Source organism: Periophthalmus magnuspinnatus, chromosome 16 (genome assembly GCF_009829125.3).
Source record: "Periophthalmus magnuspinnatus isolate fPerMag1 chromosome 16, fPerMag1.2.pri, whole genome shotgun sequence".
Classification (NCBI taxonomy): Eukaryota; Metazoa; Chordata; class Actinopteri; order Gobiiformes; family Gobiidae; genus Periophthalmus; species Periophthalmus magnuspinnatus.
In genome coordinates, this window is record NC_047141.1 from 8,858,897 (window position 1) to 8,883,060 (window position 24,164).

The following is a 24,164-nucleotide window of genomic DNA, read 5'->3' on the forward strand; positions in this document are numbered from 1 at the left end:
AAAATCACATACAGTAACTACTTAAAGGGTTAAGGTTATGAATGAGGGTATTCACTGTGTAGTTAACAAGCCGTGAGACATGTCGACTCATTTAAATGATTAAAATAAAGCCACTTAAATGTCTTCTTCTCTAATATCTTCTTGTGCATATCAAGATACTCTGCAAAACCATTTACATAGTAAATCACTTCAGAGATAAACTAACAGATGAAACCAAAGAGCGACTGTATACTATTTACTATTTCTCTGCCTATTTGATTCTAAAACTTCAAAATAATTTTGTTATTTTACATTTTTTAAGTTATTGTTTGTGTGTTTAAGTCATTGCTTTTGAGGTTTGTCTTTTGAGTCCAGTTTTTGTTTTTGTTTTGTATTTTATTTTATATTATTCATTCTAATTAATTACCATTTAAATAAATAAAAGTTTGTAATTGATATCATAATTTTGTGAGTTTTCAAACCAACAGCCAACACTGTTACATAGACAGTGGACAAATACTACCTGTACTTTACCAGAAGGTGGTAAATGAAATTGAATTATAGGATTATAGTGCTCTTAGTAATAGCCTACGTGCATCCTAAACAGAAATCATTGAGATTGCAAAATAAAGAATGATAAATAAATGTATAAATACAAATACAAATATGTAAATTAATATGCTGCAAAAAAACAACAAAAAAGTTAATGGTGTGAGGATAGCTTCAGTTGCATTAAAAAAAAAAAAAAAAAAAAAAAACAACTTTGTGAATCAGTGTTGGAAAACTGCTGTGTTAATTGGTCAAAACGTTTCAAAAATGTACCACTAAATTCAATATAATATGCAAATTTTATCGTTTGATGTAAAGCACTGTATTCAAAGTAGCAATTACATGACTGATGCATTTTACTATAATGTTTCTTGTATCATTTGAGCCACTTTAATCACCAAATTAGAGAAAAAAAAGAGAAAAGTGTGTAACGTGTACATGTGAGACAGGGGTGCCCATTTTCACCAGACATATTTGAAGCAGCTTTACACATCCATCAAAGCCATGCAGCCAGGGTCAAAGTTCAAGCGGAGGAACACACGGCGGCCATTTTGATCATGTTAAAAAGGTTTTATTTCAACAACGGTCTCAATCTCTTTTGTTTATTCTCTGTTCGAAATTCAAAAAAGTACAAAATAAAATCAAAATACATCAAAGGATTAGAAATCACAAAAAACCAAGACACTGTGTTCCATTTAAAATCAACCCAAGCAATGTTTCCAATATTTATACACACGCACTGGATTAGTCATACATCAACATCAAAAACTCTCAGTAGTTTCATCTTTTTTTTTTTTTTTTTTTTTTATACAATGACAACTTTAAACTGTGTTGATTTATTTTTTTATTACAAAATACACTGATGCAGGCAGGGATTGAGTGTTGAGTGTACACATTAAAAGCGTGGCTATGTTTTTCACTTTTTTCCACAGTTTGTCTATATGTGCGTGTGTGCAGGTCGGGGGGTAGGGGGCAGTAGAGTGACAGTAAACAATGAATAAGGGAAGGAGCGGGGGCAGCAGGAGAAGAAGAAGAAGGGGGTTACTCTCAGCTGGGGCAGTGGCAGCCTTGGATGTATTTGAGAACCATAGTAGCCGTAGAAGTGTCAGTCCCTGTTATTTTCAATGAGAATTAGCACGTTAGCATTAGCACATTGGCGTCTAGACTAATTTTACTTGATCTATTCGGACGATTGACAAAATGTATGGTCTTCAAATTCCAATCTACCTAATGAAGGGTTTAGACCTGTCACGATAGTTTCCATAACGAGTATTGGTGTTCAATTAATGATAGATGTTAAATACTTCTTTATGGTCATTGTTTATCATGGGTACTATTGTATTTAGTGGGGCACATTATGGGTTATTTGTTGAATAAATAACTATTTTATGACTCATTGTCGATGTGTCTTAACTACTAAGTCTATATTTTCTTGAACAATATTTCGCACTTTAAAATGTGTTTGTGACAGGCTTAATAGGGATGTTATATTCCTCAAAGTTCTAAGAAAGAAGATGACACATTTCTGAAGATATGTATTCTTAAGCTGTACCCAGTTTAGAGAAGCAGACAGGAGCCATGTAGCTAAAGTTAACCAAGTCATTATTCTTGTCAGATGCCCTGAATGACTTCAGTGCTGCACTATGTTGACTGTAAAGTATTGGCACAATAGAACAGTAAACCAAACAGCTCCTGTCAGCTTCCACTGAGAGTCTAGGTAATAACTCATTCCCCCGCATCATTACAACTTTTACAGAAGCCTTGCTATAATATAATATATTTGACAATAATAGAATATTGCAGGTTCCTAAATTTGTAAAGAAATCACAATTTATACTGCAACTGTCCATGGGAGTCATGGGTGTACTGTGATAAAAATTAGGTAATCAACCCACCTCACCACTCATGTAAACCAATTTGGTCAAAAATACAAAGATTTTAAAATCGATAAAAGTTTTTTTGTAGAAACAAAGATTAAGAATGCTTCGGAAGATGTCCCTTAAAAATGTTGCAATACCAAATCAACCCAATTTCAGTTTGTTTTCAGTTCTCATAATACATCCATGGTGGCAGCGGAGGTGGGGTGACTTTTTTGCAGCAGCTGGGACTGCTTGGTGGCAGTGTAGCCGTATAGAGACGGTAGCAGACTGGGTTGTCGGGCTGGTAGTTGGCAGGCTGGTTGGTTGACCGGTCAGGCGCGCAGAGGTCAGACAGAGCTGGGAGGGCGCCCCCTGCTGTTGTCAGTGTGTCTGTGTTCACATCATGTTGTTCTGCATTGAGTTTACCTCGGAGTTCTCCTCGCCCAGGACTTTGTGGTGGTCGGGTTTGGGGGTCAGGGAGTTGTGGATGTTCAGGGATTCGTCCTCTTTGGGCGGAGCCTTCACCGGGTCCTCCAGCTTGTTCTGGGAGTGAGGATCATCCTGCCCATAGAAGAGGGCCAGGGCAGAGACGACAGTTAGAACGCCATCAGCAAACTACTACTCAAACTACTACTGCGTCAGTCAAGGTATAGCAAATCTGACGTCTTAATCTGAGCTCTTAAGGTTGACACAATCTACATTTAGAAAGTATTGATTTTTACAGTATTATATAGTCAGTGGCCTAAATCTCTTCCTATCATGATATCAAATATTGTTGTCATAATTTTCAAATGTTTATTCTCAGATTTTGGTAGTCTGTATGGCAATGGGGGAAGATCAAAAAGTGGATGAAAATGTGTTTGCACTGGATATATCATTGGCTGTTAATTTTAGGGATGGTCTGAAGGAGATAGAGACCCACTATCGATATCTGATAAAGGCCTTGCTGTGGTGGCTGATCATCAACATTTACCAATACCGACATGAAGCTTTTAAAATCCATAGCAAGAATGAAATTGATGTTAAGCTATAGTGAAGTTTACAAATGAACATTCCGCTTTCGTAAAAAATTACGTGACGCACCCACTGAGGACAAACATCAAGTTTAGCTACATTTTTTATATCAATATCCTTCAGGAATATTATACAAAAAGACACTGAAATAATACTATAAGTTATCAGGAGCCAAACGCAGCTCTTTTTGCTACTTGAGCTTGAGTAGGCCAAGAAGCCTTATGGTCTTTTATTGTGATAACTGCACTTTGTGAGATAGACCAATGACTATATGACATTGCTATGCTAAATTATGGCTAATTTTAAAGATTAAAATTAAGATATCTAACAGTTTACTTACTTCCACACCTGTTTTTTTGAATAAGATACAATAAGTTACACTGCAATACTAATTCATCCAGTAATATATTTGAAATACATCATTCTACAGATGTATTTGTCTACACAGTTGTTTACACATGCACACACTGGGTTGCACCAACAATAACATATTCAATTATTGTATTTCATTGTTAATATGTACCTAGAATCGAATCTAGAAACACTTGCACTTCTCATATGCTACATTATTGCTGCTGTAACCCAGTGTTGGTCTCCAAACCTGTGTATATCTAAAGACAAGCTGCTAATGCAATGCTAATAAAACGTAGTAGTAGCATTAGCATTTTGGGCAAATGGCTAATGTTTTGAACCCCATGCTTAGTTGAGGGGACTTGGAGGTGACCTGCAGAGCGACGCCTCCCAGCCCCTGCCCCACACTTGAGCAGCACAGAAGCGCATGCACATTCACTTCATGCAAGTCACTTACACAGGTCACCTCCGTCTCCTCTTGTTCATGATCAAATACATGATATTAGCCCTACTACTCGCCAGGGTCTTGTGTGAGAAGTGGGTACCACCATCAGACTTAGCCAAACTGTCTCTTAGGGACATTGTGTTTTAAGGGCTTTCGGTTGACTTGAGTTGGAGCACATTAAGGTCAGGGAGAATTGATTGCAGAGTGCATTTCAGCTGTTTTTCCCCATTAACACCGAGACTGATCGACACTACTGCTTAAGGGCACACCCAGGCTCACTAGTCTGCAAGCTTTTACTACCCCAGCTTGTAACAGTAAGAGTTCTACTCAGCACAAGGCTTCACGTACATGGCTTGGATATCCTTTAGCAATGTTTCCTTTAGCACAAAGACCTTCCATTTAGCATTTATGTATATTTTAGGCTAGATGTTTTAAGGAAACTATCACATATTTAATTAAACAAATCTGGATTTATGTAGTAGTCCCAAATAAACTAAAATAAAACAATTCTCCTTTTTCCATGCATTTTGTGGATATTGCTTCTCCAAATTTTGTTTCATGGACCCTACCAATGAAGACTTAGAATCAGGTATTATGCAAATCCGCAAACGAGATATGTTGTCACCCACTGGGGACTTATCTATTCTTTGCAGTTGGGACCTATTGGCGCTAACCTCTAAACATGTTCCTCATATGTCTGCATGGACAGGCCAATCTAAATGCACATGCACAGAGCACAGTCCAGTGGTCGATCACAGAGGGGGCCGGGCAGCAGCACTAGCCTGAGTTTGTGTTGGAGATGAGAGAACTTTGAAAAGAGAGCATTTACCCGCTGGCTGCTGGCCTAGATAGTAACTTCAGGCAGGACGTGTGGGTATGTCACTTCCATGGTTACGGGATAGGGCCCCTCTGTCTTCCCGTCAGCGTGAAACTGGAAAACGTGTGTTGGTTTGTTGGTTTGCAGCTCGTATCATTGTGCATGGTGAGGGGGCAGGGAGGCACAGAGCACCAGGACTGTAGAGCAGGTGTTGTTTGGGAAGTGGGAACAGATATAAACAAGGTCTGATGGAGATGAGGGTGAAGATGGAGGCACAGGGACAGGCCCTTCATTTGCAATTTAAGATTGGGTCCAAAATTTGTTTCAGTTCAGTACTTCTGCAGCCTGGTCACCATAATGAGACGGACAATGAGGCCTAACTTCATTTGAACTGCCATTTCATGAAATAAGTATAACAAGTTATATGCAAATTGATTCATGTGATTTATTTCTTTTCTACTCTATGTAAGAAAACATTACAAACTATATAAAATAGGGCTTGTTTTCTATCTATCTATCGAATTTCTTGTTCCCTTTGGGTTAGACGCAGTGTAGTCCTCTTATACACCTAATTTAACCATGAAATAGTCATGTTATAGACCTAGTTTAGATCTGGAGGTTCTTTGAGAGCAGGTAAGTTTGAGAGCAACTGGTCTATGGCATAAATGAATGATAATTTCGCTTCTGAAACCAACAATGCCCACCCTTTGTTGAAGTCTTAATTGGTTTGAACTGTTGTTGTCTGTCTGGTTGGTTGTCAGGGCGGGGGCAGTAAAATGCGGACTGTTCCACTGGTTCCGGAGAGAGAGGGGGATCTGACAGAGCAGGGCCACAGTTATAATGGCGAGGGGCGGGGGGCACAGGACTCTGGGACAAAGTGTAGGAGAGGTGGGACACTTGGCCGGGCCTTACCTCGCAGTCGGACTCCTCTTTGGTCTTACACTCCCAGGTGTATCTGCTCATGGTTTTCTGAGGGGAGGGGGACGGGGACACGGTTATACTCCCACAAGCACACAAGGCAAACTTAGAAAGACACGGCAGAGGAGACAGAGAGAGATAGAGAGATAGATAGAAGGATAGAGAGACAAACCAGAGACAGCAAAGAGGAGTAGATGTGATGTTGGCAATTATGGTCTCAAATATTAGACTCAGAGACCCTTAAAATGCTATGGCATCAGAGTGTTAAAAATCACGAAATGGAGGTGACTGAAGGCAAAGTGACGTAGACCATAATGTACTCTATGATTAACAGACATGAGATCAGGTCTAGGTGGTGGTCGAGAACGGGTCTCTTAACGACCAAGTCCACTGACACAGCGTCTAGCTGTAGGGATGTGACACGTCACCTCACTGGGGGGGAAAGAGAAGGAGCATGTGCTGAAGGTGGAGAAGTATCAACTGGACAAAGTCGAGCTCACGTCCATGAACAACACCTCAAGACAGCCTCTCCACTTCTCTGGTGTCGCCCACGGGGAGAGGCAACGGGCTGGTGAGGGTTTGCTTATATCCACACAGATCAGCCATCAGGTGTTGGAGTTCACTGAGGTGAACTCCAACACCCAAAGGGGACCTTTTTCAAAGTTGCTTCACAATTTTGTGCATTATTCAGTCCACACTTGATGACGGTAAGCTGCTATTGTAGCCACTGCTGCCCTGGGGCAGACTGCCACAAGCCACACACCGCTTTCATACTGGGCAATGTGGGCAAAGTGTCTTGCCTAAGGACACAACCAGTTTTTGCCACTGGAGGCCCACTGTGGCACTTGAAATTCCCAGCAGTCTCTCATCCAAGTACAAACCAGTCCCAGGCCCAGTGCTGCTTAGCTGAGATCTGTAGAGATCAAGCTTTGACAAGAAGGTTTGGCCACAGCAGCTCTAGTCCATACTGACTTTTTACAGTTATTGGGAATTTTGTAATGTAGCATTGTGGCAAAACTTTCAGGAAAAAACAATATCATGGTTGATTGCTTTTCATCTGTGGATGACATCACTTTGTACTCCACTCTTTTTGCTGTCGAGGTTCATTAGAGCGAAAGAGAGGAGAACAGACGCAGAGATCAGATAAAGACTTTCAGAGCCTGACTTCCTGTTAGACGATATTCCCGCCCGGCCTCATCAGGAGAGCATCTGACTCCCTGGGTTTAAAATGTGAGCCCTGCCATCAGCGGACTGTTAGTGTACAGGGGATTTGTTTCATTAGAGGGTTTTATTGTTATCGTCAAGAAAAGAGGCGAAACATGAAGCTATATGGTTGTCTTTGAGTATAAATTAGGAGCGTTTGAGTAATGGTAAGAAGGTATTTTCATGAAGCTAAAATAGAAAAAGTCATTGGAAATGCTTCAGAAACCCATTAATAGAAAAAAAGGTATTTTAATAGGCAGTGACAAGCTAAAATTAACTGGTTAAAATAGGTGTTGAGGGTATAAATAAAATACAAGAATGAGTGGCACCAGTTGAAATGCTTGAAGGACACTTTCTGATTAGAATAACAACAAGCTAGTGTTGGCTTATGACTTAAAATGTGTAACAGCAGATACACTAAATCTATTAAGTTCTGTGCTTACAAAATGTTTCAGTTTATTTGCCATTTGCAGTATAAAAAACACACCCAACAGACATAATAAAAGCTTTTTTTCTACAACAAAACCTAGTAAATCCATTTACAATTTTGTTCTCGCTGTGGTATGTGCCATGGGATTTGGAAACGTTTCTAGATAGAGTCGGGCTAGTTTATCGATTGAAACCTGGCAAGCCTGCTAAAACATTTGCTAGATTTTCAGTCTTTTGTTTTAAGCCACACAAAAATGTTCTGCATCATTGGTGTCAAGCATTTCCAACGACTTTTATCAGAGGGTCTTGTTGAATGCCGGTGAAAAGTTGCATTTTAGGGAAAGGATGTGGGCTACTTTGAAGATATTTAGTCTTATGTCAAGATTAGGGTAATATTTATTTTGGTTAAAAGAGGGAGGACATATTTAATCATGAATGAATGATTATGAATTATTAAAAAGGAGACATGACTGGGCCAGTAGAGCAACTTGGGAAACTACTGATGGAGTTGTTAGAGGGTGGTACCACATCTTTCAAATGAAATGAAAAAACTAAAACAAAATAAATCTACTAACCATGCTGCTAACATGTTGATGCTAACAGCTGACCATGCTTTTGTTAGTTACGCTCTTAACCTTAGGCATATTCAAGTTTATCCTGACATATTCCCAAAGCACAGATATTCACATGTTAGATCTTACCTGGTTGGTTAATTAATTAAATCCTCCCTCCCCCCCAAAAAAAATACAAATCCCAAATCACCCAGTTCAGGATAAACAAAGTAAGCATACATTAAGTTACATTGGCACACAGTTAGCAAAGCAGCGCAGCACCAGCTAGCTAGCATGTCCGTTTTGGAGCATGTTAGCTCCACAGAGTACATGAGGTGGGAATGCACAATGAAGTATTTTTTTATTTAAATTGGATCTATTCTATTTAGGGCAGACCTTCGAGAGCCATCAATGTTACTTATTTGATTTATAATGCTCAGTAAAAGTAAAAGATCTGGAGTCCTGTGGGTTAACTGTAGTGTGACGTATAGTGTTTGCCTCAAGATTAAATCAATAAGCAATAAAGTGGGAAACAAAATCAATAACCACAATAAAACTGTAACGACTGGAGTCTTGAGGGTTGCCACGGGAACTGGCAGTGAGGCCATAAGAACAAGTACAGGGCTACAGTGTGATTATTACATTATTTGGGGGAAGTCGTCAAACTAAGCTAACTAGGCAACGGTAGGCTTTAGCAATTTCCGGGTTTTTTTTTTTTTTTTTTTTTTTTTTTTTTAAAGGTGCACTATGTAACCTTAATATAGTCATTATAGATGACATGTTGAAGAATATTTGGTCAGCAGTATTAGAAATGCTGATTGTTATAAATTGTTTCTTCTGAATGGTTTTCTTTATGTTTTCACTTAAACTGTATTTTGATATTATTTTTATTTATTTTATGTATAATTTCAGTTACATCTGATTAAGGGTCAATTCTTTAAAGACTGTTGGCATCATAAACTAGCATAACATATTCATTATACTTCCAGCTCAGTTATTACAGATCAAATTCAAAACTCAAATCAGTATAAGCTGCTTTATACAAATTCTAAACTCAATTCCCCCCAAATCGTGGCATTCCCACCTCATGTCAAACCAGAATACTCATGCCCATGCATTAGGGGTCAAAGGTCAGCCAGAGGGTCGCAGGTAGGGTCGGGGAGATGCAGGGAAGGGGTGAAGAGAGAGGCAAGAACCACGTTACCTGACAGATAATGTTATCATAGTAAGCCAATGCACGGGCATGGGGGACGTTAGGAGGGGTGTCGCACAGTTTCCTTACATTTGGGTGGGAGCCCTCAGCGATGGTGGACAGGGAGAAATTGTCATTGTGCTGCTCCGATGAAGGCCTGTACTTACTGCGGAGAGAGAGAGAAGGAGGGGGAGGGGGGGAAGGAGAAGGAGAAGGAGAGGAAAGAGGGATACATTTTGGGAACGGATTGTCAAAGGAGGCGACGAAAGAAGTGGGGGTAGAGAGAGGAGAGACAAAGAGCAGGATGTTAGCATAAAATCAAAACCAGTGTATGGTTTTTAATGTGACTTTTTAATGTAATGCAATAAAAAAAAATAAAAAAATAAACAGATAATTGATATTTTGCAGTGACATCACGCTGGGGATGTTCTGCATGTTTGTTTACAGCAAAATATTCAGTAATATCCGTTCTGACACAATGCACACATTAGCAAACATTGCCAAAAAGTTTTAAGATCCAATAGAACATAGATTTAAACACATTTTCAGGAACAAAAAGGGTAAAAGTGACTAATTGAAAGCTAGCTCCATTTAAGTTAATTCTTTGCTGCTCTGAACCGCCTTTGAAATTGTGCTTCTTTCTTGTGGAAGGAGCGTGTTTGTCAGAAGTCATAATTAGCCCAACGCTAACTGTCAGTCTTTTCCCAGCTCCAAAAAAAATCTGTCAAATCTGCAGAACTTGTGTCTCTCATCCATGTTTTTTTTACCATGTATTTGAGCAAAAATATGCCAGATGTTTTATATAAGTGATGCTGTAATGTTTAATGTAATGTTTTAATGGCTTTGACTATGGTTTTCTTCATTCACTTTCAGGATTAAACAAGTTTGGGAATGATTCAAGGCAGTCAGGGTTAAAAAAAAAGTGATATCATTTTTTAATTCTGCTTGGTTTTACACACACTCCTCCAAGTCTCCATCTTTCTTTTCTTGGCGCTTTTTAGCTCTTTTCTGGTGCGATGGCTGTAATCACAGAGCAGATGGGAGAGTGGGAGTTTCGACAGCCGACGCGACATGTCCGCCTCTCATTCTCCTCTCTCCTTCCTCATCTCTGTCCCTGTCTCCTCTGCTTCCTCGTCTCCTCTCCTTCCGTCTTGTCTCCTATCTCTTTTGTCTTTCTCCGTTTCCTTCATTATCTCCTCTCTCCTTCCTCGTCTCTGCTCATTCTTGTCTCCTCTCTCCTTCCATGTTTCCTTTCTCCCACCTTGAGTCCTCTCCACTCCCTTATCGTCTCTCTCGTTCCTTGTATCGTTTCCTTTCTCCTTCCTCTTTTCGTCTCTCCTTCCTTGTCTTCTCTCTTTTCTCTACTATCTTGTCTCTCGCTCTCCTTCCTCCTTTTCTTTCTTTCTCCTTGTCTCTTCTCTTATTCTTGTCTCCTGTCCTCCTTCATCCTCTCTCCTTTTTTCCTCCTCACAGCCTGTCTTTTTCCTCATCTCCTCTCTCCTCTCCTCTCTTTTTCCTCATCTCCTTTCCTCGTCTTTGTCTCCTCTCTCCTCCCTCATCCACTCTCTCTTTCCATGTCTCCTCGCTCCTTTCTCATCTCCTTATCTCCTTCTGAGTGGTCTGTCCTCTCTCTTTCCTTCTTTCCTCTCTCCTCCCTCATCCCCTCTCTCCTTCCTTGTCTCCTTCTCCTTCTAAGACTTCTTCCTCCTTTCTACTTCCTTGTCTCTTCTCTTCATCCTAATCTCCATCTCCTTCCTTAACTCTCTGTCTTGGTCTCCTCTCTTCCTCCTTTCTCTTTTTTCTCCTCCTTTGTCTTGTCATTCTCCAGTTCTCTCATCAACCCCTCTCACCTTCTTTGAGTCCTCTCTCCCTCCTTGTCTCTCCTCCTTGTCTCCTCTCTACTTCCTAATTGCTACTTCTATTTTTACTACTTCTATTTTCTTTTTTCTTTCCTCTCTTTCCTCCCCTCCTTTGTCTTGTCATTCACCTCTTTCTCATTGACCCCCTCTCTCCTCCTTCATCCCTTCTCCTTTCTTCATCCTCAAGGCTTCTCTTCTTCCTTGGCTCTTCTTCTCATCCTTGTCTCCTCTCTTCTTCCTCGTGTCCTCTTCTCATGGTTTCTTTTTTCTTTCCTCTCCTCCTTTGTCTTGTCATTCACCTCTCTCTCATTGACCCCTCTCTTCTCCCTAATCCCCTCTCTCTTCCTCCTTGTCTCCTCTCTTCTTTCTTCCTCCTTCATCCCATTTCTTATCTCTCTCCTTCATTTTCTCCTGTCTCCTCCCCTGTCTTCTTCCTCATCTGCTTTCTTACTGTGTCTCCTCTTTACTTCTTCATCTCTCTATCCTCATCTTCTCTCTATTTCCTTTTTCTTTTCTCTCTTTCCTCCCCTCCTTTGTCTTCTCCTTTGTCTTGTCATTCACCTCTCTCTCATCAACCACTCTCTCCTCCCGAATCCCCTCTCTTTCCTTTTCTCCTCTACTCATCCTTCTTTCCTCTCTCCTTCTTCATGTCCTCTCCTCATCCCTGTCTCTTCTCTTCTCCCTCATCTCTCCTCATCTTTGTCTCCTCTCTCCTTCCTTATCTGTTTTCCTCTCCTCCTTTGTCTTGTCATTCACCTCTCTCTCATTGACCCCTTGCTCCTCCCAAATCTCCTCTCTTTCTGCATCTTTGTCTCCTCTCTTCTTCCTCATCTCCTCTCCTCATCTTTGTCTCCTCTCTTCTTCCTCATCTTTGTCTCCTCGCTTCTTCCTCATGTCCTCTCCTCATCCTTTTTCCTCCTTTGTCTTGTCATTCACCTCTCTCTCATCGACCACTCACTCGGCCCGAATCCCCTCTCTTCTTCCTCATCTCCTCTCCTCATCTTTGTCTCCTCTCTTCTTCCTCATGTCCTCTCCTCATCCTTTTTCCTCTCTTCCTTTGTCTTGTCATCCCCCTCTCTCTCTCATCAACCCCCTGCTCCTCCTGAATCTCCTCTCTCCTTCCTAATCTCCTCTCCTCATCTTTGTCTCCTCTCTTCTTCCTCATCTCCTCTCCTCATCTCTGTCTCCTCTCTTCTCGCTCATGTCCTCTCCTCATCCTTTTTCCTCTCTTCCTTTGTCATGTCATTCACCTCTCTCTCATCAACCCCTTGCTCCTCCCGAATCTCCTCATCTCTGTCTCCTCTCTTCTCCCTCATGTCCTCTCCTCATCCTTTTTCCTCTCCTCCTTTGTCCTCTCTCATCGACCCCTCGCTCTCTCATGGTAGATGCAGCAGGTTCCTTGTAGCTGTATGTAGGTCACCCCCCTCCCTCATCATCGCCCCTCGCCTCCCCCCTCTGCTCTCACTGCCCTACTTTCAGCTGGATCCGTGCGCCATGACATCATTTCTGTCTCCCTGCTGCAGCACTTTTATACCCGGCTCGGTCCTGCTCTCTTCTCCATCGCGGTGCTAAAAATAGTTACGACAAAAACCCAGTGTGCACCTGTTGGATTTGCCGGGTCATTGCCTCATGCAGAAGTACATGTTTTATTTGAGGCTTTTTTAACGTTTTTGTAAAAGGTGCACTAAGGAACTTCTTCAGGTGGAGGATCTGTCACCTGCTTGTCTCCATGTAGATGATATTCCTTTACCTGGAATTCTCCGCAGTACAGCATTAATCATAGCTGTCTCCGTGGAAATAAGCGAGTATCGACACCAAACGCTACCAGTGGCCCCGCTGACATTTAAGTATTTTTGAGGAAGGAAAACACCTGTAATGTAATACGTAAGTTCAACGCCATACTGTGAAAAAAACAATAAGATCACCATGGAGACCAGCAGGTGGCAGATCCCCAAGCAGAAAAGTTACATAGTGCATCTTTAAAAGCTTTTTCTCTCCTGACCACTGCAAAACAAATGACGCCACATGATGCTAAAACAAACTAAGCACTAAAGCGTCACATTTTCTGAGAATCAAGAAATGTGCCGTTAGCATGCTAGTTGATTAGTTAATTACCTTTGGACTACTGCAAACTATTTAAGATGAACTAGTTCTGTGTAAGAATCAGGTGCAGTGTCTTTAATTTCCGATCTTTCTGTAACCTTTTTAAAGCACCAAGCACAAAATCCATGTAATGCAGACACTTTAAAGCACACTTTATGACAAAGGTGTACAGGCAGCTTGGAAACCACGAGTGTAAAAAAGGCTGTGATTGTAGCTGCATGCTAGTTAGTCGTCCCCCTCTCTTCTGTTTGAATGGCACGATGGGTCGAACTCGATCACATTTGCATGGAACCCGCTCCTCTGCTCATCCACCGCTGTTCTGTTGCCATGGAGATGACGGAGGCTAACACACGGCTAGCTCAGTGGCGAAGCAATGCAACCCCCAACGCAGCTGCACCCTTTCATGTGTACTGAGGACACTCCGTTTTTTCAGTCTACCGTGAAAATGGACTGCATTCTGCCGTATACAGTCAGCCTACAACTATTCACTTTGTGCAGGACACAAAGGTTCTGTTCACGAAGCATCACAATGTGCTCAGGTGTACAGCTCACACTTTAAAGTCCTTACACTGCCAGATTGCAGATTTTTTGAACTGGTAAGGCTACTGCAGTTTTAAAAAAAAGTTGTGTCATTATTCAACCCAAAAGATTGTGATTGTTGTCAGTTAAAGCGCTTTAAACCATGAGATGAAAGGAATTATATGTACAGTAAGATTTTGATTTAAAATTTCATAAACTTAACTGCGTTCTCAAAGATGAGGTAAATAAAATCAAATATAGCTTTTACTGATAACAATTCTAATGTGGATTTATTCTTTATTACAAAAACATTGGACATGATGTCACATTTATTTGGTGTTTTGATTATCCAATCAGAAAGCAGAATAAGACATGATAGATATTTTCAAAAAAACTAAATATATCCCATTCAATTATTAGCTATCCATCTGAAAATGATATTCTATAATCATTATCTTGAATGTCAGAAAAGTGAAGCCACCCACTTATCTCCAATCAGACATTTCTCCTCGGTCAGGAATGTTCTACAGTCTGGCATTAACTGTATCTATCTCCATGGAAACAAGAAGGCGAAGCCACCAGGTCAAGCTGAAGATCACATCTGTGGAGAGGGGACCCTGCCCAATTGTAAGATGCAACATTTCACGGAAAGCTATAATATCTCCATGAAAACAAACTGACCATGCGCCAGAAAAGTTACCTGGTGCAGCTTTAAAGTTTTGTAAATAGTTGTGCTCGTTGATTAAAGGTCCTATGTTGAACAAAATAGATACTTGTGAGCTTTAATCCATAGAATGTTACATTTGTAAAGCTCAAAGCACTCTGTTCCAGGTGTATGGAGTTTAGAAACACAGTGGAGCACTTCCTGTATCACCACATGACATCACAAGGTGGAACAGAGTGCTTCTAGTTTGAGAGAAAAACTTGTGTGAATGAAACAAAACACAACTCCAGGTATGTTTTTAATGAGGAAACAACATTAAAGAATAGATCACAAAATAGTGTAACATGGGCCGTTTAAGCGCTCTCCAGGGACGGACAAATGAGCACGACTCCATTGTTGGAAAAGCTTTATCTGTGGTTAAGCTGTTCCCATTATGTCCCAATGTATTTGCCACTGGCCACACTTTGGACGGAGCAGAATCCATATTAACATTATCAATAAATGCCCGCAGTCCAGTGCATTAACAGCAGCTCAATACCTCACAGTGGAGCACTTTACCACCCACAGACACATGGGGCCCCTCCAGCTAAGAGCCTTATAGTGATCAGCCCAGTGTTATAGCCCACATTATGCCTTAACTTACAATATCGCAGGAGCGTGCTGTGACTTTTATGGGTAAGCAAGCAGACCTGGGGTGGACATCAATATTTAGTCGATAACAATTTAATAACACCACTTTCTATAAGAACTACATTGTAAATTAGTATATTTATTTTCACTGAGATATTAAATGCATATATACTGAGCCATTATGGAGTCAAATTAGAGAAGCCTAGACCTAGAGTTTATTAATATCTGTATATACTGGACTGTGTTTGACACCCTGTCTATACAAACAGGGCGGGTCAGTGGGTGTTTGTGTCACAGATTTGTCCTACACCTCATTTATGCAGCTGAGCCTTCAGTACTATAGTTATCCATGTACAGTAGTTGTTATTATGCATCAAGAAATCATATGAGTGACATATGACAGACCTACCGGTGTGTAATGCACTTACTACACAAAATGTACATTCATGAAGAGATATAACAACAACAGTGCTGATCAGACAGATGCATGTATAATATAGCTTCCTGTGTCTGCTCAGTGGACAGTAGGTGTACAAAAGGACACTGTGACTTCAACTATACTTCAAACAGGCAGAAGTGAAGGGAAAATGTGATTAGTTGGATATAATTTGAAACTATTTAATTACACTTTTGACATTGGATGATTTTAGATGTTACAGGACAACCACCGCTTGCCTTGGTTGCCCTGACCACATGCCACTGCTATATTGGCCCTCTAACATACATTTTTTTGGATAGAAATGTAATGTTTGAAGTTGTTAGTGCATATGGTTTTGTAAGGTTGTAATCTTTGCTTTGTCAGTTCTAAAGAAAAAACAGATATTAAAACGTAGCATATAAATGATCAGATTTATATAGTGCTTTTCTACCTTTCAAGGCACTCAAAGTGCTTTACATCAAGAACCACTCACCTATTCACACACACAACATTAGTGGATCTAACCACTCTGCCAATGATGTTTATGTCGAGAGCAGCCTTGAACCACCACCCTTCTGGTTAAAGGATGAGCACTCTACTGAGCTACTGCTGCCCCTGTTTATGTAGACTGTGTTCTTACCAGTTAAAAAAAAAAAAATTTACATGCAGATAGAGGACACAAACATTTTTTCTCATTCTCAGTATATGCACAGGCCTCGTGTGAAAGCTCAGAACCTCCAGAATTCACTCACTGAGCTGCAGAGGCTGCACTAGCACTGAGTCATGATTGACTATTGGGGTTCAGGCTCAGATCAGAGAGAGTCCTTTTAGGATTAAACCAACTGGATTTCAGCATTGAAATTGGCAACCCAAATGAGAGATTCTGCTTTCTGAGTGAATAATCATCTTGAGAACCAAAACACCAAATGAAAACATCAACTACTTGGACATCATGCCAAATATTTTGAACTATGAAGAAAGCAACACTGCAGTTGCAATCAGTAAAAGCTATACTTTGTACCTTGTACATAGGGCCACAGATATGTCATTTTTTTAAATGAAATTTGACATCAGAATTCTATATATCTTACCTGTAATAAAAGCAAAACTACAACACTAAGACATTCATTTGAAGATAGTGAGGTACGTTTGATAAAACCAGTTTTTCTTCAGACCTGATAAAGCTTCTTTGATGAGAAGTGAAACGCCTTTTCTTAAGACTTAGTTCAACTTAGACTACCTTTTGAAACTATCTCCAACTGTCAATCAGTTCTACCAACAGCCATCATCACAGTTAGAGGTCTTCATGCTGGCATTGTTTGAGATTGATTGGCTTCCAAATATGGAAATTGGCTGCAAATTAGCTGCTATAACTGCTAGCCTCGATTGGCTTAATTTGGCTGGATCTGAACACAACAGGAACACTACAGGTGACGTCACACTCCCTCTATCCACGGCTACAACCGACTGATAACTTTTTGTACTTTTCAAATCGGGTAAATGACTCAAACTGGGTAATGACAGAGAGTAGATTAAACTAGCGGTTGCTGACCTGCGTCGCCGGAGCTTCTTGTTCTCGGTCTTGAGCAGGTGCAGTCTCTTGGCGAAGCAGACGATGATCATGAAGAGCAGCAGCAGCACCACGGCGGAGGCCCCCACAGCCAAGCACAGGACCTGGAACTCAGTGACCACCGACTCACAGCGCACCCCCTTGTTCCACATGTAGTCCTGGATGTTACACCTGCAGGAGGAGCACAGAGGCACGGTCAGTGAAGGGCTTTTTATGTGTCTACTGTGGGTACAAATTTAAAACCTGCACGTGACAGGTTTTCATATTTGTCTGTTATTACTTGGTTTGGTTGGACAGCATCTCTGGTAAATATTTATCATAGTTGAATTTAAAAGTTCAGAATTACAGGAAGCAGCAATGAATTATAAAACAGAACACCTCTACCTATGTCATCAACTCCAAAAACTCCATCCAAAATGCACAACGAAGGCGATTTTCTGGCAATTTAAACATTAATTTTGCATGGTTATTTATTGTTTGTTTTGTTGGTGAACCATAAAGTTAGGCTGGCACACTGTTAGCATGCTAGTTGTTGCATTACAGTAACTGCCAAACTCGACTCGGGTCTAAAACAGGTTAAATTAAATTAGGATTTCATGTTTTTAAGAGAATAAAAATCTTTATATCCTCTGTGCAGTCACCTGTTGAATATATTTCATTACATTTTCTCCAAATTATGGTCACGGTGAAAAGATTGAGTCAGAGGTCACACAAGAAAAAGATAAAAAAAATGGCCGATTACGATAGAATCTGCCAGCTGCTTTCTTTCTTTGTTAAACTAAAATGAACAACAACTTGTCAAAATAATAAAATAACATGAAAAATCAGACTGAACAACATAAAAATCCTTTGAAAAATATGCATTCTTATTGGTCTAATTGCCCTGTTGCTATCACCTGGTTTTATGTTTGGAGATAGGTATATTTAAAGCCATACTGTGGGACGTTTCATAGATATGTCTTTCGTCACAATTTATTTGATATCGCTTCATCACCCACCCCCATACAGGGCATAACCTTCCATTATGGTCCACTTCCTCTGCAGCATCTCCATCAGCAGCGCGTTCATGTGTGAGTGCGGCCCGCAGACACATGTGACACAGCCATCTGAGCCCCGGCCGTGCCCCGGGAGCCCGGCACACTACGGCGTCTGCCCAGGGCCAAAAAAAGTCTCGCACAGATGGGCTTTGTCTACACACTCGCGGGCATTTCTTATGGCACCATCTATCTCGGGTTTAACCAGACTGTGCTGCTGCCATGACAACGCAGACTTACTCCACACACCACGGGAAGAAATGAAACTTTCTGAAGGCAGCAAATACGTCATTGTAATACTTATATAAACTGGTTTATTTAGATTGTTCCCTCTTCCAAAACATTCCTTTTTAACTTGTGTTTTGTCTCATTCAAACAGACCTGGTGGACGTGGTTTAGTCCTGCTCAGGGTTGCCAAAGTAGTTTTAAGGTCCTATATTACACAAAATTGACTTTTATAAACTTTAGACTATGTTATAATGTTGTTAACTCATCAAAAACATACCTGAAGTTCTTGCTTTATTGGTCTGGCTATATCTCCAAAGCTCAAAATGCTCTGTTCCACCTTGTGATGTCATGAAACTACCTTTTACCTTCAGTTCAGCAGAAATTGGTGGTGTGTCGAAATGATTCAAATGATTCTAGTGAAGTTATATGGAGTTTAAAAACACAGTGGAGCACTTCCTGTATTACCACATGACATCACAAGGTGGACCTAAATATGTAGGGTTTGTGTGTTAAACATGTTTGAATGAAACAAAACAAAACTCCAGGTCTGTTTGTGATGAGGAAACAACATTATAACATACAGAAAGTAGTTTAATATAGGTCCTTTATGGAGATCCACGTCTCTGTAATGCAATAGTGATTGAACAAAGTACTGGATTACTTTAGTTGTTACTCTAAAAAAGTATTTATGCTTCATTTTAATATGATATGCCCAATAGGGTTGCCAAAAGTATCAAAATAGTATAATTTAAGCAGGTATCCTTAGCATCGAAATGGAGTTTGAAATGCTATTATCATGAAAACACTTATGGTGATTCTGGTATCAATACATATATTAAGGTGCACTGTGTAACATTTCTGGTGGAGGGTCTGTCACCTGCTTGTTTCCATGGTAACAATAATGCTTTGCCTAGTATGTTCCACAGTGCAGCATTCCAGTTGTGTGTCTCCATGAAGAAAAGCACAAGGCCAAGTTATAAGTAAGATCAATATAATGTTTTTTTTGTTTTTTTCTTCTTGTAAATACTCTAATAATTGCAATAGTAGTAGTGCCATACTGTGGAAAGCAACAACATCTTCATAGAGACAAGCAGGCAACAGACCCCTTCACCTCCCACCACCAAAAAAGTTCCGTAATGCCCCTTTAAGGATGTAACATGATAGAGACTCAGTTCATACTTCTATATCTTCACTACAAAACGATGGGAGAATTTGAAGAATTCTGCTACTTCATCAAAGGAGACATTTTATCGCCTCCGAGCTCTTAAGTGTCCGCGCGCACAAAGCCGCGGTTTATGTAAGTCACCCTTAGTATAAAGAGGAGGATGCTGAGAGGAGAGGGGTCGTCATGGCAACCGCAGCAGCAGATGTCATTCCATCACACACACCTCTCTCTCTCTCTGTGTGTGTGTGTATGCGTGTGTCTTTATTTCAGCTGGGATTAGCCCCTCCCTCCCCCGCTCAGTCCTCTTTCTCCACTCCTTTGCCCCTCCCCCTCCCCACTTCCAGCTGAATCATGTCTGTGCTTTCTTTTCAAATCTACACAAAATAGTGCAACGGAGTAACGGAGCCATTACGCACTCTGCTCCTCAGATTTGTACTATTGTGCGTTTTGTCCTGTGCATCAAATCTTAAGTCTTGGTCAAACTTGGACTAAACATATGTCAATAGTCAGTTGCAATGTTTGTGTATGTCATTGTGCATTTTATCAACTGCAAACCTCATATGTTGCTCTGAGATGACATCGCGTTGGCTAGATTTGGGTAGATTATTGAGACGTCACCTGCATGAGTACACAGAAATGGAAAATCATACTTTGAAACATTGTTCATGGAGAGAGATGCGCTTTGTGTGTACTGTGGAAGCTACTGCCAAAGGAACAGCATTTCTATGGAAACAACAGAAGAAAAAGGTTCTTCTTCAGACCAAATAAGAGTCAGGTTTGTGGAGATGCAAGCCTGGATATGTTTTTCACTGCTACAAATTCAGCCAAATTGAAAATAACATGCTTTTATTTTAGTCTGTTTTGGGTAGACATTAGGGGTTTAAAATAGTGCAACATTTTAATATCCTGCAGTCCTTCACTTATTTGACTATTTGACTATTTGATGAAACTTTAAATGTTAATCAGAATGTATACACAGTCATTTAGCTGGAGTTTTGGGGAGTGACTGGAGAGTTTAATCTGCATTTTCACTTACAACGATGCTTTTACTAGTACTTCTCTGTGCACTACTGCACCATGCCCCTGTTTTAACTGATATAAAGGGCATTTTTAACCAAAAAATACTTTCTTTTGTCAACTACAGCTCTACTGAATATGTGCTATGCTAGTTTTCCTTCTCCTTGTCTTTATATTATACTCCTTTGTTCTCTCTCCACAGTCAGTACTTAGATTAGCCTAGCCTAGCAGAGACATTTGGGGATAAGAAAGATCGATAAAGAAGTCATACTGAGCTAGCGGGGGGTGGTCGTGGCGCAGATGTGCTGCCTCTAATAAGCCCCCCTGCTGGTGTGAACGGGTCAGTGCGGGTCAAGGTCTATTAAAGGTGCTGTGCCTGTTTTTACTGTCATGAAACATGAAAAACAGAAGTAGTTCATTTTAAACGGTTTGCAGTGGTCCAAAGTTATTCCTGACTTGCCTTATGCATTTTTTGACAGTACAAAGCTAACTTATTTTGACCTTTTGCTTATACAATATAGCCCTTTAAGACATGCTATAAAAATAATCGGTATTCAAATGAGGACTTCAGCAGTCCAACTTTACCTGGTGTGATTTGACAGGGCCTGGAAATATTGCGATTTCTTTTTGAGACAGCTAAGGTTAAAAGATTATAATGCTATGCTAGTCCGTCAGTGCAGAGGCTGTAAAATTGTATTAATAAACATTATGCTGGACGAGTGAAGGAAGGGCACGTAGAGGGGAGAGGAAGTGCTGATGGTGCATTCTGTAGCGAGGTAGTTTTGTTAGACTTTTTGTTTCAGAATGACATTAGAAATATACTGTAGGCTACATGTTTTTTTGTAACTACACATAGACGCTTTGCCTGGAATGTTGCACAGTTGGGTTTTAAACATGTCTCTTTCCACTGAACACAAAAGTGTACGACTCCTATTCCACTTCTATGTAATTATATGTAAACAACATGAAAAATATGTGCTGAATAGAATCTGTAATTGTCAGCGACTTTCAGTTCCTAAAGAATTTTCAATATCAGAACTACTGCTCAAATCTAGGTCAATCCCTTTTAAACGCACTTCTTTTTTTCCCTCCAATTTTTTTTATCAGTTTTCAAACAAAAAAGCAATAATGCAAAGACAAGAACTTCAATGTCACAAATAAACGTCATGAAAATGTCCCTTAACATACACATAATTAAACAGCGATTAAAGAAACTAGTAAAATCTGGTAAGAGAGAGAATAAACATGCATTAAAGTGTGAATGTTCTTGTTAAATTGAACCCCAACTGCAAACAGAGAACGAGCTGAAATAACAACAGGTTCATTTGGACAAGAAGTGGTGCTAATATTGGAAAGACGTCTATTATCTATTAAGAAATAATTAATCCTACTAAATGTATGATGCGCAAGTCAGAAGAATGAATACACTTTAGGAGTACGGTTAAAGAAAAAAGTCCGTCATGAAATCTTTTAGAATTTTAGCTGATTTTGACAGTGTCAGAAATTAAAATTACCCCAGAATATAAGAAAATTAGATGACATATCTGGAATTTCTGAAAAAAAGCTGTCTAAAAAAATCTACATTGTCCCACTTAGGAGCAGACACATTGGCCAATAGCAAAAAGGTACCATATAATGCACCGCTCACTATGAAATATCTGTCATTCGGATCTTATGTCACTCTGGAACAGACAAATGAGATTGATTTATCTAGCAAGATGGGAATTCAATGGGCTTTTCTTGTGAAAAGAGGAATACAAGGTTGGGCCAATCCACCTACTTTTAATTTGAGAGTGCGAAGTAGGTGTTAAGTGAATTTTCTGCAACAACAAAAACATCCCTGAGCTCCAAAATGATGAAGCTGGCGCAATACTTTGATACACTTCACCAGAGTGTTAAGACTTTTTGAGTTCACCACTGTCAGGGTTAGGTCTCATCCTTTGTAGAACCATTTATATGTTTAGTGGGAACCTGAAGTAGCCTGTATTTGAACCATCATCACAATCTAAATATCCGACTGTAAGATAAATTCATTCATTCATTCATTTTTTGTTAATTTCGAGAAGATTAATGAACATAAGAAGTCAGTATACATGTATCTAGTACACTTAATACACATTTCACATCTTTTTTTCTTATTTAAGCTTGAGAAGGAGAGGAAAAGACAAGAAAAAACAAAAACAACCCAGCTCCAATATCTTTCCATGTTAAAGTAAAGCATATCACTATTCACTATTAAGAAGTAAGTATAGAATTAAAGGTCATGCAGCTGTTTAACAATGAAAACTAGCTACAACTATTACCTGTGCACCGCATCAGACTGTTCATTGTTTCAAGTTCTTTTGAATAAAGTCAGTGGCCAAAGATGATTCCTCAAACTGCTGTGAAGTTTAATCTTACAAGGTTATTTTCAGCGTCATGGGGTAGAAAAGTCCATACTTCACGCATGTGCTTAACGACTCCGAAAGCAAAAGTTGTTTTTTTGGTGACGGCAGAGGTCAAATCTGGAAATGCAAAGATCTTTTGAGTCATGCAAAAAGTGAAGATAACCCACCAGCGCACCATAGAATTATATAATGAGCGTGAAAGTAAAATGGGAGGGGTGTAGCTCCAGTTCTGTACGGTGCGGTCCATCAAGTAGTCATTCCTCACTCAGTCCCAACAGACCAGCAACAAAAACCATGACGCTGGCTCCCTCGACTCCCTCCAGAACACTGATCACACCAGTATTATTCCTCCACAATCTGCTTTCTAAATCTTGGTATTTTTCATCCAAATGGCCCACCTGAATAGTTAGCTTCTCGAGTTTAGCCTCCAGCTTGACAATGTTGTTAGCGGCCTGCTCAACATCGGCCACATCGTGAGACTCGACCTTTACGCTGAAGTGGTTCGATGGAGGCCTTCGTGTTACCCTCTTCATTATCAAACCCAGAGTCAAAATGTTGCCAAAAAGTATGGTACCCCAAATAACAACAAGATATTAGTTTGACAAAGTATGTAAGAAAAACTACATAAAAGGCAAGTTTTCTCTGAGCTGTTGGACGGCACATCTAACCTCTACCTCGCTCTATAGCACCTCCCCTTAAATGCAATTCATGTGCTATTTGACCTATCTGGTTTGAGGCTCCTTGTAGCAGTAGTAGTTGTTGTTGTAGCAGCCAAAGTAGTAGTAGTAGCAGTAGTAGTTCTATTAGTAGCAGTAGTGATTGCAGATCCCGTAGAAGTACTATTAGTAGTAACAGATGTAGTAGTAGTTATTGTTGATGTAGCAGCTGTAGTAGTATGTGTAACAGCTGCGTTAGTAGTAGTAGTAGTAGTAACTGTAGCAGAAGCATTAGTAGCAGTAACTGTAGTAGTAGCAGTAGCACCATTTAACATGTGTATATGTGTGTTGAGAAATACATTGTAAGATAATGGATAGTGCCTAAAAAAAAAAATCATATATATCGTTGCTACAGAAATGAGTAATTTCCAAATTGCTTTACAGGATAAATCTAGGTCTCTGTAGTTCTAATTTAAGCGTAAAGGGAACAAATTTGTACTAGCCTTTTAGTATTGCTTCGTGTGTACTGTATGTAACCTCTGTAGAATGATGCAGGGTATTGCTCTTTGCTTGTATTGATGTCTGTAGTCTAATCGTAATGTGTTCA

The 24,164-nt window shown here is 40.1% G+C and overlaps 1 protein-coding gene across 6 annotated transcripts in view; it reads right to left on the reverse strand.

The window, feature by feature from the left end:
- Nucleotides 1-1,084: 1,084 nt before the first annotated feature.
- The window catches only part of cspg5a (chondroitin sulfate proteoglycan 5a), a 55,903-nt gene continuing 32,823 nt past the window's right edge, over nucleotides 1,085-24,164 (reverse strand). Inside the window, exons 3-7 of one of the 6 annotated variants that reach the window (XM_033981391.2) lie at nucleotides 17,053-17,241; nucleotides 9,398-9,473; nucleotides 5,927-5,983; nucleotides 5,027-5,128; nucleotides 2,880-2,948 (exon numbers count right to left, since the gene is read on the reverse strand). In XM_033981391.2, coding sequence (XP_033837282.1) covers nucleotides 5,042-5,128; nucleotides 5,927-5,983; nucleotides 9,398-9,473; nucleotides 17,053-17,241 — 409 coding nt within the window. In that variant the 3' untranslated portion in view covers nucleotides 2,880-2,948; nucleotides 5,027-5,041. Of the gene's footprint in view, nucleotides 2,949-5,026; nucleotides 5,129-5,926; nucleotides 5,984-9,319; nucleotides 9,474-17,052; nucleotides 17,242-24,164 lie in introns of all 6 variants that reach the window. The other 5 variants (XM_033981387.2, XM_033981388.2, XM_055227565.1 and 2 more) reach the window with 5 other exon arrangements.